General features: G+C 40.0%; 1 protein-coding gene across 6 annotated transcripts in view; it reads right to left on the bottom strand.

Annotated features, from left to right (window-relative positions):
• Positions 1-1,749: 1,749 nt before the first annotated feature.
• LOC111872269 (rho-associated protein kinase 2) overlaps positions 1,750-12,952 on the bottom strand; it is a 125,141-nt gene continuing 113,938 nt past the window's right edge. For all 6 annotated transcript variants that reach the window (XM_023865978.2, XM_023865982.2, XM_023865980.2 and 3 more), the window contains one exon: positions 1,750-2,769. In XM_023865978.2, the coding sequence (XP_023721746.1) occupies positions 2,679-2,769 (91 nt within the window). In that variant the 3' untranslated portion in view covers positions 1,750-2,678. The remainder of the gene's footprint in view (positions 2,770-12,952) is intronic.

Genomic DNA, 12,952 nt, shown 5'->3' with positions numbered 1-12,952 from the left:
CCACCCCCATCACTAAGACATAATTGAGGACAGTGGTGAGATATCAAAGCCACCCCTGTCGTAGAAGTGTAATATATGGTGGGACAGTCGATGGGTAGAGGCGGGTCTGACCTGACACGCCCACTCTACGCCAATAATAAGAGGTGACAAGGAGGAAAGGGCCAGCCAACAGAGAACGATCGACCACCGCGCTACCAGCCCTTAGTACTTTCATCACCTCTCTTAAGATATAATATAGATGATGGCAGCTTTATGTGACGAAGGAAGTCCTGAACTNGCCTTTATATCAACGCCCCCGTAAGACGTAATAAGTGGTAACAGTGGCAGGCTACCTCCACCCACCCCCATCACTAAGACATAATTGAGGACAGTGGTGAGATATCAAAGCCACCCCTGTCGTAGAAGTGTAATATATGGTGGGACAGTCGATGGGTAGAGGCGGGTCTGACCTGACACACCCACTCTACGCCAATAATAAGAGGTGACAAGGAGGAAAGGGCCAGCCAACAGAGAACGATCGACCACCGCGCTACCAGCCCTTAGTACTTTCATCACCTCTCTTAAGATATAATATAGATGATGGCAGCTTTATGTGACGAAGGAAGTCATGAACTAGGAGAATCCTAGCTGAGGGTAAGCTAGGATTATTGTGTTAACCCCTTGCAGCGTAAGCTGTGGTGGCAAGAAGGGATACCTCCACGTCCCCCTGCCACCACGGCATAATATGCCCTACTGTTGTGTGATGTCACAGCCTAGCGGGGAGGGGTGTTTACCAAGCTTTGCGTAGTGACTGGATGAGGGGGGATAAGTGACGTCATTCGCACTTCCTGTTGCGCAATCCACCCGTTCACAGAGTTGTCACCTAGCAACACGCCGATACAATCCTAAACTCTCAGGTTGTGCATGTGCCCCGATGCCTCTGTGGCTCAACAGTTCCTGCATAGAGCCAATACACCACAATATTTATACCAAATACAGTAGAACAAAGATTATCTGAATTAATTAGCAACAAAAGTGGTTTAGATAATATAAAATTTGGATAATTAGATTAAATTCTTATCCACGAAAAAACACTGTTATAATGTACTGTACTATTAAAATAACAAAAAAAAAAGTGAAACATGAAAAATTAACGAATGTAACCATAAATTAGCATTCTTCAAACACTTTATTTGTAAAGTCCAACAACGATGTTTGTTTAGCAGACACATACTTTGGTTGTGGTGATTTGGTTAATTGGTAATTTGGATAATCAACATTCTACTGCACTGGCAAAGTCACAAGCTATGCAAGAAGCAGCATCTGTCACATCCAGTTTGGAAATGCTGCAAATGAATTGTATAATTAATGCAGTAATTCATTTTTGTTACTTTTGGAGATACTTAAAAATACTCATTTCCACAATGGCAAAATATGACTTTTTTGGCCCAGCAAAAACTTACATAATTTTTCATCTGGCCCCTCACTGAAACTGCCTGCCCAATTATGTTCTAAATGTTGATTTTAGGGCAAGATAAATTTCCAGGTCTGAACTTAATTAATTCTACTACTACTTGAATATTTTTTCCAGTTACCTGCATGTGATATATACAACACAATCTGAAAAGGAATGTAGTGGAAAATTAGTGGGAACAATTTCTGATTGAGGCATGTGCATGGGAAAGAATGTGAGGACATCATAAGGTTTAGTTTATCTCTTTTATTGGCATGTACACATTATTCTTTCCCATACACATAACCAGCACAATATCTACAAAATAATATATTTTCAATATTATTATATTATGAATATTACACACTTGTAAATAAAATGGTATGACTTCAGTGCAGTAGCATCATAAATATCACTGGCAGAAGAAAATCATCTCAAACATGATAAAAAAATCTTGTGAGAATTATGTGTGGACATATGCCCCTTCTCACTCATTTCCCTGGTTACGTTAAAGGCACAATGTACATGGTTGACTGACCACTAACATGGCCACGGAATAAAACAGCACTCAAAAACTTCTCTCACTCTCATTCATTAAGAATTATTACAATCATTCACAAGTGCCATTGGGCACCAGTTCATAGTTTCCTCAAGCTAAAAATTCTGAGATTCAAGTTCCTTAACTATGTTAATTGGCACGAAAGTCGTCACATGAGGCATAGTTAAGTGAGCAAGAGTACTGGTTCATTTGTATTCACTTTAAATTATGCAGCAACTTGGTTATGACAGTGTAGGAATGTGAAACACCTAGGGGCGAGCGAGGCTGAGACAGGGTTATTACTATTACTGAAAAAACAGCAAACACTTTGGTTTCATTTCAGTCGTGATAGCATTATAATCACCCCTATCACGCAATCTCACATAATTTTATGAATTCATTTAAATTAGAGCATTTGTACCATCACATGTGACCTCCTACAAAAATGATTTTGCATTTGAATCTAACATCCTGTGAGTTGTGGTATGGTATATACCATCTGTCAGTTAATTACAAGCTGTTCTATGTACTTTCTTATTGGTGCACTGCACCAGTCCCAAAGAAATTCACCGAAACCTACTATCCAATATACTCACAGTGTCTGATAAACTACATTAACACCAGTTGCTCCTATACGCGTGCCTGGGTTTAGCATGAAACTAACTGCGTGATAATGTTCAGGTCACAGTATCTGTTTACATATGCATCTCACTTCCCCATGACAGACGCATTTGCTGGAAGAGTTGCAGAACGTTGCTGCTGTGGTATGTACGGCCTCAAGCTTGACCTCTGCGATTCTCTGCAACAAACAACAAATGATCATGCTGCATCATGTAATTCTGTAATGGGTGTATCTACAGGTATACAAATGGGAACATTAGCTTTCGTCCTTAAAAAGAGAAAAATTAGGAGGAAAATAATGAATGAAGGAAAGAATTAAACTTTATGGTGGGAGGGAGCTGTGTGCATCAAATGGAACAATTACTATGAGATCCCTGCACACCGAAAGAGCAAAAAATACGTGTAGCTTAAATTCAACATTGAATGTTATCTCAGTGTTCTGATGGCTTTACAGCATAGCAGAGAGCTGAAAAATTTAAAATTGATTACGACTGTTGATGAAATCCCCATGATGCAAAAAACATGATACAATCATGAAGGTGGACACAATGATTTTTTAAAGTAGACAGTTAGTCATATAGTACAGCTGAAATAAATGTTAGTTACAGATATGTGTTTGCTAGTTAGTTAGTTAGTTATTTGGAGAGGGTGGGTTTCCCCATGCACCTAGACCTGTATTGGTCCATTGTGCTTCCCTCTATGATTTCTACCAGTCTCTATATCCTACCGGTACTGGTGCTTGCCATCAGTCCCACCCAGCCACCGAGACCGACTCTACTAGCTGAGAGGTATCTGTAATGCTTCCCCCATCTACCAGAGGTATTAGAGACTGCTGTTGGGCGGGAAACGTCCGTAATTTGGCTCAGTGACCTCCTTTGGAGATATGAGGTTCTTTTACGTGCCGTAAAGCTACGACACGGGACCCACGGCTTTAAAAGTCCCTCCCGGAGGACTTGTTCCCTGAATTTTTCCGCCCTTAAAAATTCGACGACCTCCGCCGGGTATTTGAACCCGCGTACTACGAGTCATGAGGTGGGAACGTTACCTCTAGACTACGGAGGCCGCTATGTGTTTGCTAACTTCCAAGTGTCTAACCTATTTTAAAATTATGATAATATACCAGCCAAATTTATTGATGGAAGACCATAAATAACACAGCCATCACTGTGATATCTGGCACAATATTATGTTTCTCTAAACTATGCAACCACTAGACATTAAATGTGTAACACTACGAACACAAAAGAAAATGCCACAAAAACCACTGGATATACCTGACCACATAACAACTGGAGATGAAGTGTGTATGCAACACCATGAATGTAAAAGGAAATGCCAGAACCTTCACTAAATACACCCAACCACAGAACCACTGCAGATGAAGTGCTGTGCAACACCATGAATATAACCATTGGAGATGATGTGTGTGTGCTACAATATGAACTTGAAAAGAAGTGCACAGCTTTCACTAGAAATACTCAAGCACTCAAGTTCACAAAAAGTCTAAGATTCAAGCTTCTGCAATTAAGTTAATGTTGACTCTGATGGGCACAGTGAGTTTCCATACGAATGGTAATGAGACTGTTAACTGCTATGCATCATATTAAAAAAAAACCATTACAAGAAAAAATACAGGTAAGATTCTTAAAAACGGTTTTATGCTTCATAACAGCAACAAGTGACAATAAATTAAATCACTTACTGTCATATCCAGATCTCACAGTGTGATTCTAACTTATTAAGATCACTAAAGGAAGCCTTATGAGGTCAAAGATTCTAATGCAACAATGAAGTGAAGAAAGTGATGCAGGCATGGCTGCTGAAGCAGCCAAGAATTTTTTTTTGCAAATAGCATCAAGAAGCTTGTGATGTGCTAAATTTGACGCATTGAAAAGCCTGGAGACATTGATAAGTAACAAGCTACAAAACACTGCTTCTTTTCTCCTGTGTCAATAAATCATTTCAATTCACTAATTTACTCTTATATTCCCGCAACTGAATGAATAACAAATAACACAGAACTGATTGCTGATCTTTCCTACCAATTGCAAAAGTGTTATTAGTACAGTATATCATGTAATACTTGGAGTAAAATATATTTAACAAATAAGGAACCTTAACCTGCCACTTAAAGACATTTAATTCTACCAGAACCAACTCAAGCACAATGAAACTGTATTTCTTAGCAAGTCCTTGGGTTGTAAATGATTAACATGCAGAGAAATACACGTATGTCATATTACACACATAATTTAAACCTGACAACAGAGACGTACAGGGTTTCAAACCAGTAAGCTCTTAAAAGCAAGTCTAAAATGGGAACACATGCCAACACCCCTTGGGTTTATGCGATCCCACACCCACCATACCCTTCACAATTTTATTACCCTAGTAATATTATATGGCTAGCATAAAGTCTGTTGGAATTTGAATGCCAAAATTGTTCACTTTACATCATTATTGAATCTGGATAATAAAATCTATTGTGAAAACAATTTCTGTGCATGCACAACATACTGAATATAGAAATGAACTTTGCCATAATACCTAACCTCAGGAACATGAAAAAGTTTTAGAAAGGTACATTAACACAAAAACGTGACAGAATAACAATACCCAAAAGTGGAAACCACAATACCAACTAAAACATATCTCCAAATACCATTACTGCTATTTTCTGTTCCCAGTTGTTAACTACTACCAACTTCTTACATGTGGCAAAAAGCTTCCTTTTACTAGTCAGCCTTATTCAAGTGAGGAAGAAACTGCTGTCATGGAACCTAAGGGTTCATCCTTAGGATTGGAAAACTCCTCATATCTGAACCTATTTCAAAATAGTTCATAGTTCATATTTTCACAACCAATTTATCTAAGATAAATTTTACTATTATCCTTCCATCTATTTATAGGTGTATATATTTTATTAATGGCTTATTTAACGATGCTCCTGTTAACTCAGACTACACAGTGATGAATGGTAGAACAATAATGACTAATGAAACTGAAATTATGTGGAAAGAAGGGGTCATGGCCTAATTTGAGGCACTTGCTTTGAGGGACTGTGGAAACTCATAAAAATCTCAGTCAGGACAACTGGTGTCCCAACCAAGATCCAAAGCAGGTGCCCCTCAAACAGTCATAAGCACTTCTGCCTGAGCCAATTTTTCTGTCAGTTACATAAATCTTCATGTCCTTTGGAAGCAGACAGTAAAATAAAATACCTTGAAGTGAGTCTCTCACTTTGGGTTCATTAAAATTTCTGTATATAAGTAAAGTTTAGAGTAACAGAGGAAAAAATGACACATGGAAATGTAAGAATGGGATGACAGATCTTACGAAACAACTTAACTTAATTAATAAATTAAAACAAACTCACACACAGAAACAAAAGGTAATAATGTAGACCATAATAATTTATGGAGAACAAGCACAAATTCATCAACTGTTGGCTGCAATTCATCATCACGCAATCTATATAACTGTTCCCTTCCTTAACTTTCTAGAAATATAGCTTAATTTGCTGAAACCACACGAGTGAAATAATAGAAAAAGAGTGTGGGGGAAGCTTACTTAGTGCCTAGAAGTAGGGTATTTAAATTTCCCATACTACAGGGCTGGCAGTTGGATCTTAACTCAGGACATGTAACCAATAATGGTATTAATATAAAAACAATGTATATCTGGAACTATTCCTGTGAAATATTCTACTAAATAATAATAAATAATAATAAAATAAACTGACAAATTCGAAATTATTTCTCACCAGCATAAAAATAATTGCTTCCACAACAGATTCCTAAATGCTTTTCTTTGTGGTCTATCTAAGAGGGCTGTAAGCAGCTTAGACTATATAGCACCAAACTATATGATAAGTGAATAATGAATTGTAAAGCATTTGGAAAGAAGCAGTCATGGAATAACTATAGACTCCTAAAATAAACAATTATGATGTATATATAAATTTATAGCATTTATATTTCTCAAAAGGGAGATGGGATAGCACTGTATATTAGCAACTGGGAATGCGCTGGATGATGGAGGGGTTGGAGTTTGAGTCCCAGGAGGGCCAAAAATTTTCTCTTCTCCACATCATCCAGACCAGTTCTGGGGTGTATCCAGCCGCCTATCCAACTGGTACTGGGGTCCCTTCACCCCAGGGGTAAAGCGGGAGGGGCATGAAGCTGACCACTCACCTCCAACTAGTGCCAAGGTCAAGAAAACAAGGATCCATACATCTGCTCTCCCACACTCCTTCATGGCATTATTATCTAGACGATCAGTTCACAGATGGCAGGAAAGTTGTCAGCCTTACACGCCGGCCGCGCTTTACTCCCCAGGAAAATTATTTAATTAATTCCTGGTACTCATTTCTGTTAGAGGCTGAGTCAACTCCAGGGCCATAGTGCGGCTGGAAGGATTAAGTCAATTGAAAAAATCCAATGACCTCATTGGGCCTTGAACTCATGACCTTCCAGCTTGTAGCATAGACCCTCAACCAACTATGCTACTGCCTGCCCCCTCCTTCATGGCATAGTGCTTAATTAGTTTAAAACACAGGAACAACTTCACTTTATGTTTATATTTCTGGAAATGGGTTTCCTTTCAATGTTGTGATGGAACTCTGGATTGAGAGCTTACCTTTGTATGGTAAATTAAAAAAATATGTGTCTATACACAAGCAAATATTGCATTTTGAGCATCAAAATTTGGTGTATGTTTGTGGTTTCTTGGTTGAACATACACAACACTGTTAGAGTGATCCTACAACCTGGAGGTGGTGGATTGAATATATGGTTCCTTTGAACTGATTTTCAACAAATTTTGGACCAAAGTCATATAATGTTAAGTGATTCCCATTAACTGAATAGTTATTAACGAATCCATCCTGTCTTTAAAGTGTTCAAGGGCAGACCTTCTGATGTGTCCCTGATATCCCATTTGTACTATTTAACTACGAACATATACATAACATTCAGATTAGAAAGCTGTTTGCATTTATATCACTGTCAAGTGCATCTAAATATTTGAAGTAGCTTTACCAAATTGTATGTTGGCCTACATATTCATTAATGATGTCACCCACTTCTGGTGTCTTCTTCAACCTCACTTTCAATGTCTGATGAAACTGCTTCACCTGAATCACTTTCAAACATTAGCTCCTGTTCAACATACTTTATTCCTCATAGTGCGTGTTGGTGGTCTATACCCGCCACTACAAACACACGTGTCTAGTCCTCAATTTGAATAGAGTACAATGGTCAATGTCTGTTTTCAAACTTCTGAGTGCAGTCTACCTTTCACCCACGTTCTTCAACCCAGTCACAAGCATGTGTGTACATTTTCATGTATTCACAAGATTTAAAAGTTTGTGACAATGGTATATGAATACTAATGTTATGCTTCTCGACATTGTGTTTTAAATAAAAACATAATGGACCATGTCCAGAAATATAACATCAGTATTTATGTATTCATCACTGTATTCAGTCTTCCTCTGATTCATTTGGATACTGCTATCTCAAAGGTGACAACACCCTGACAAATGTGAATGGCAAAGTCATGAAATTGGAACATGATCATTTCCACCAAACAGTTACTCCTACAAACATGTCAGTAAATATTTACAGCACTTATAGCTCAGTTGGTATAGTGATGGGCTACTGGACAGATGGCCTACATTTTATTCCCAGCCGTGCAAGATTTTTCTCTTCTCCACAGCATCCAGACCAACTCTGGGGCCCACCCAGCCTCCTATTCAATGGGTATCAGGGACTCTTTCTCCGAGGCGTGTAAAGCAGCAAGGGCATGAAGCTGGCCACTCACCTCCATCTCATGCCAAGATCAAGAAAAGTGGAGCTATACCTCCACTCCACTATATGTGCTTAACTAATTAAGCATAAGGACAACTTCAACTTTACCTTTAACATGCATAAGTTTTGCTACCACATACTTTACACCTGCCTACCATTTGGCATGAATTCACTTAGTGGAGGGTGGAGTCAACTGGGTCCACTCGGCACAACGGCCACTGATTGGCCTATTGTAGCCTACCCCAGGTGATTATGATGATGGAGAATTTGGTGGAATGAAGACCGGCAGGGGAAACCAAAGCACTCGGAGAAAACCTGCCCCAGCGCCACTTTGTCCACCACAAATCCCACTTGACCAGACCTGGGCCACCGCAGTGGGAAGCCAGCGACTAACCGCTTGAGCTATGGTGTGGCCCATTTTACATGAAACTTTGGAAACAAGAATGAAATACCACATTTCTATCTCCAACTCGCAGCCACAAATTTTTCATTGAATATACATGAATATAAGTAAGTAATTCTTTAATTTGCACCTTAGTGTATTCCCTGACACCTGATTCATATATTATCAGTTTCCAGAGGCACATATTCAGTTTCCTGGAGGAACGCAAGCACAAGCATTGATCCCTGATCAACTGATAAGGTATAGGCACTGGGACAGTCATGGGAACGTATTGAACACAAGATAGTCACAGCAGAAGGGGAAGTGGGAGTAAAGGGCTATGAACACAATACGGTAGACCCTGGAATTGGCTGTGACCACACACATCTTGCTGTTGAGGTGAACCATAAATATTATTAACTCATGGGACTTCTGTATTATATCTGAAACAAAACTTTTTTTATGACTTATTTCATGGCACCATCAGTACCTAGACTGCACAGTCACCTAAAATGATGTTCAGAAATTCAAAATTTCATATCCTTCTGAGTATAGAACAGTACTAAAGTATCTTTTTAAAAAAATTGTAATTTAATGTCATACTTTAATAGTCCTCAATGTGAGTGCTATTTGTAACTCTAAAAACATCCAAGCATGACACTGTTTCTGTCCAAGTACAATGAAACATGTCTGGCATGATTGTTGCTACAGCTGCAATGATTCTGTCATAGGTGGTCCAAGTCACAATGTTTTTAACATTCCACCATGTGAAAAAACCAAGTGGAGTTAGATCAGGACCTTCTGAAGGCCTGGTTATGGACCCACCTCTTCCAATCCACTGATTTGGAAACTTAGCATTCATAGTGAGGTAAACCTGCAGACTGAAATCAGGCAAGATGCCATCTTGTTGGAAAACACCAGTTACATTTTCTATTTCAGTGTCATCAACTTTGGTGAAAAAATGTTCCAACATATCTATTTAATGTTCCAGTAATGGTTCTCTCCATAAAAAAAAAAGAACGCTCTTACCACAGGCTCATGCAGTAGTCAACAACACATGTTCCACTTTAGCGTGCTATCAGAAAGATCGAAACCTGTCACTGTTGTAACTGCCTCAGTGAAAGAAGATGAGGGGGGAGGCCAAGGTCACACTTCCACATGCCTACTGCATCAGTCTGCCACTTGACACTGTGCTGTGAACATGCACTGTCTCTATGCAAGTGCTCTTTTGACTTTGTGTTTCGTTTTGTCTGCAATGTATGGCAAAATCGAACTGTGTGTCTGCATCAAGTTTTGTGTGAAGCTCAGAAAATCCACTACTGAAACCCTTGAAATGCTTCAAGAGACTTTTGGAGAACATTCTTTAAGCCGGATAGCAGTTTCTGAATGACATTCAAATTTCAAGATCGGTGAGTGTCAGATGAAGATGACAAATGATCAGGGTGACCAAGCACCAGCAAAATGGCAGAATGTGTTGAAAACATTCAACAACTTATCCACTAAGATCATCGCAGAACAATCCAGGAGCTGGCCCACACCAATGGGAGCCTGCATAACAGCAGTTATGGAGCTTTCCAGACATCTTAACAAAGAATTTGAATATGCACCACAATGACGCAAAGTTTGTTCCCTGATTCTTGACAACTGATCAAAAGCAGTGGCGGGTAAACTTGTGTCTTGAGCTACAAGAGAAGGTTAACAAGGACCCAACTTTTACCTCTAGGATCGTAACAGGTAATGTAAGTTGGATTTATGATTACGATCCAGAAACAAAGCAACAATTGCTGCAGTGGAAGAGTCCACAATCACCTAAAGCAAAAAAGGCGTGGCAGGTCCAGAGTTCAACAAAGAGCATGTTCATTGTTTTTTTTTTATGTGAAGGGGATTGTTCACCGTGAATTTGTTTCTCCTAACATTATAGTGAACTCTTGACTTTTTGAGATGCATGAGAGAAAATAAGAGATGAAAGAGACTGGAACTTGGATGCGACTACAACTGGCTCCATCACAACATGCCCGCCCACACATCCCTGAAAACCATAAAGTTTGTGACTAACAAGATGGTTATCATTCCTCATCCTCCCTGCTCGCCAGATTTAGCCCCCTATGAGTTTGCTTTGTTTCCCAAATTGGAAATGAAACTGAAGGGATGACATTTTGAAACAGTGTCTGATATCCATAGGGAATTGCAAGCAGTACTCAACAGCATTAAGGAAAATTATTTCTATGGTGCTTTTGAAGAGTGGAGGGGGGGGGGACAATGAGATTGCTGTATATGTTCCCAAGGAGACTATTTTGAAGGTGATGGCAGCCAAAAGTGAGTAAGTTAAGCCAGCATTTTTTACCTAGTCCAGGAACTTTCAGATACACCTCGTATCATGTATGCACTCAAAGAATGTATTCACTTCTTGTGATCTCCAAATTTGAATGACTGGTGGCTTTAATTTTATGTGTGTATGTATGAGGGACTCATACAAGGACCCTCAGCTAAAAGGGCAAAGGAACTGTTGAAGTTAAACAGGAACCAGCTACGACAGGTGGTGGGACTACTTATGTCACCTTAAAGGACACCTCTTCAAACTGGGACTAAGTGATAGTCTCACTTGTGAGAGGTGTCAAGAAGAAAATGAAACAGCCACATATATTCTGTGTGAATGTGAGGCCTTGGCTTATTTAAGATTATATCACTTGGGTCAATACTTTGGGAACCAAGTTACTATTTCGATGCCCCCACATACAAAATCCTGCGCTTCATTCGAGGAGCAGGATTGCTGAGGGGATAATCAAAAGGGGAAGCACAACAGACCACTGTAGGACGTGGTGCAAGGGCTGAGAAGGCCCACCCCTTATTCATTCATTCATTCATTCATTTGTGTATGAGGAGTGTATGTGGCACATTCTAAATTGCGGTCTTAAGTACACCATGTTCTGCAGAAAGCCATACTTTTTTTAGGATCCTCAAACATCACTGCCCGATGTGCACCACAACCTCTTTGGATGTTCATGATCTTCCTGTTGAGTTCTGCTTAACACCCCCCCTCCACCCCAATTTCTTTAAACTGAGTAGACTACTGATTAATTAATGTCAGTAGGTGTTTGTGTTCCAAATGTACATAAAAAATTATGTTGAATGGTCATAAGTGACTTGAACATGGCACATCATAGGATGCACTGAGCTTTCTGCTGACCTGATGCCATCTCACTGACTTATAAGACTGGGGCCCAATATATAACATGAATGCCACTGTACAACTACTAATGTATGCCAACAATCAATGCAACACTAGTGTTCTGCAGGACAGGTGAGGATAAAACTAAAGAGAGTTTTTATACATTCCAACATACCTACAGGGTGGGCCAGACTCAATTAGGCAGTTTTTGATTATTAATAACTAACCAATCCAACAACACACGGGATAATGGGAAAGTACCTTTTGTTGTCGATAGATGGCAGCATCATACGGTATGCTGTGAACGAGGTCAATACTCTGCCTACTTAGTGCACATCGAGGAAACGTCATGGCCGGTAGATGGTTGTCTATCGAGCAGTGTGTAAAATGTGTGCGCCTTTTCTCAGTTACTAACAACGTATCAGACGTCCAGCGCAGGATGTTGGAAGAGTTTGGACTGCCAGCAGTCCACAGGGACACAATCGTCCGAACAAACTGCCACTGCTTTGAATCCCAAGCATCCTGGTCAGCCGAGAACTGTCCAAACTGCTGACACACAAGCACGTGTTGCTGCAGAACTGGCATCATCTCCTCAGAAATCGAAGTCTACCCACCGTTTGTCGGCCCTACTGGACATTTCGAGGACAAGTTTGTGGAGAGTTTTGAGTGACATGAAGCTGACACCATACCATCCATGGCTTATTCATGTTCTTAATGAGGACGACTTCGACAGGTGACTTGAGTTCGCCGAGTTGATGCTGACCACGTTTCAGGAGAACCCTGACCTTATCCGGAATATTGTCTGGACTGATGAGGCCAAATTTCACACATCAGATCGGCCAACAGACACAACTGCGTGTTTTGGTGGCCAGAGAACCCCAGTGCCACCATTGAATACGATTTCCAGTCCCCGGGAGTGATGGTGCGGGGCAGCATGACGTACGAAGGACTGATTGGCCCATTCTTCCTTTAAGGTTGCATCACAGGGGAACCTACCTAA

Source organism: Cryptotermes secundus, unplaced genomic scaffold, assembly GCF_002891405.2.
Source record: "Cryptotermes secundus unplaced genomic scaffold, Csec_1.0 scaffold1682, whole genome shotgun sequence".
Lineage (NCBI taxonomy): Eukaryota > Metazoa > Arthropoda > Insecta > Blattodea > Kalotermitidae > Cryptotermes > Cryptotermes secundus.
The sequence above is the reverse complement of the archived record's forward strand: the minus strand, read 5'-3'. Positions and strand labels throughout refer to the sequence as shown.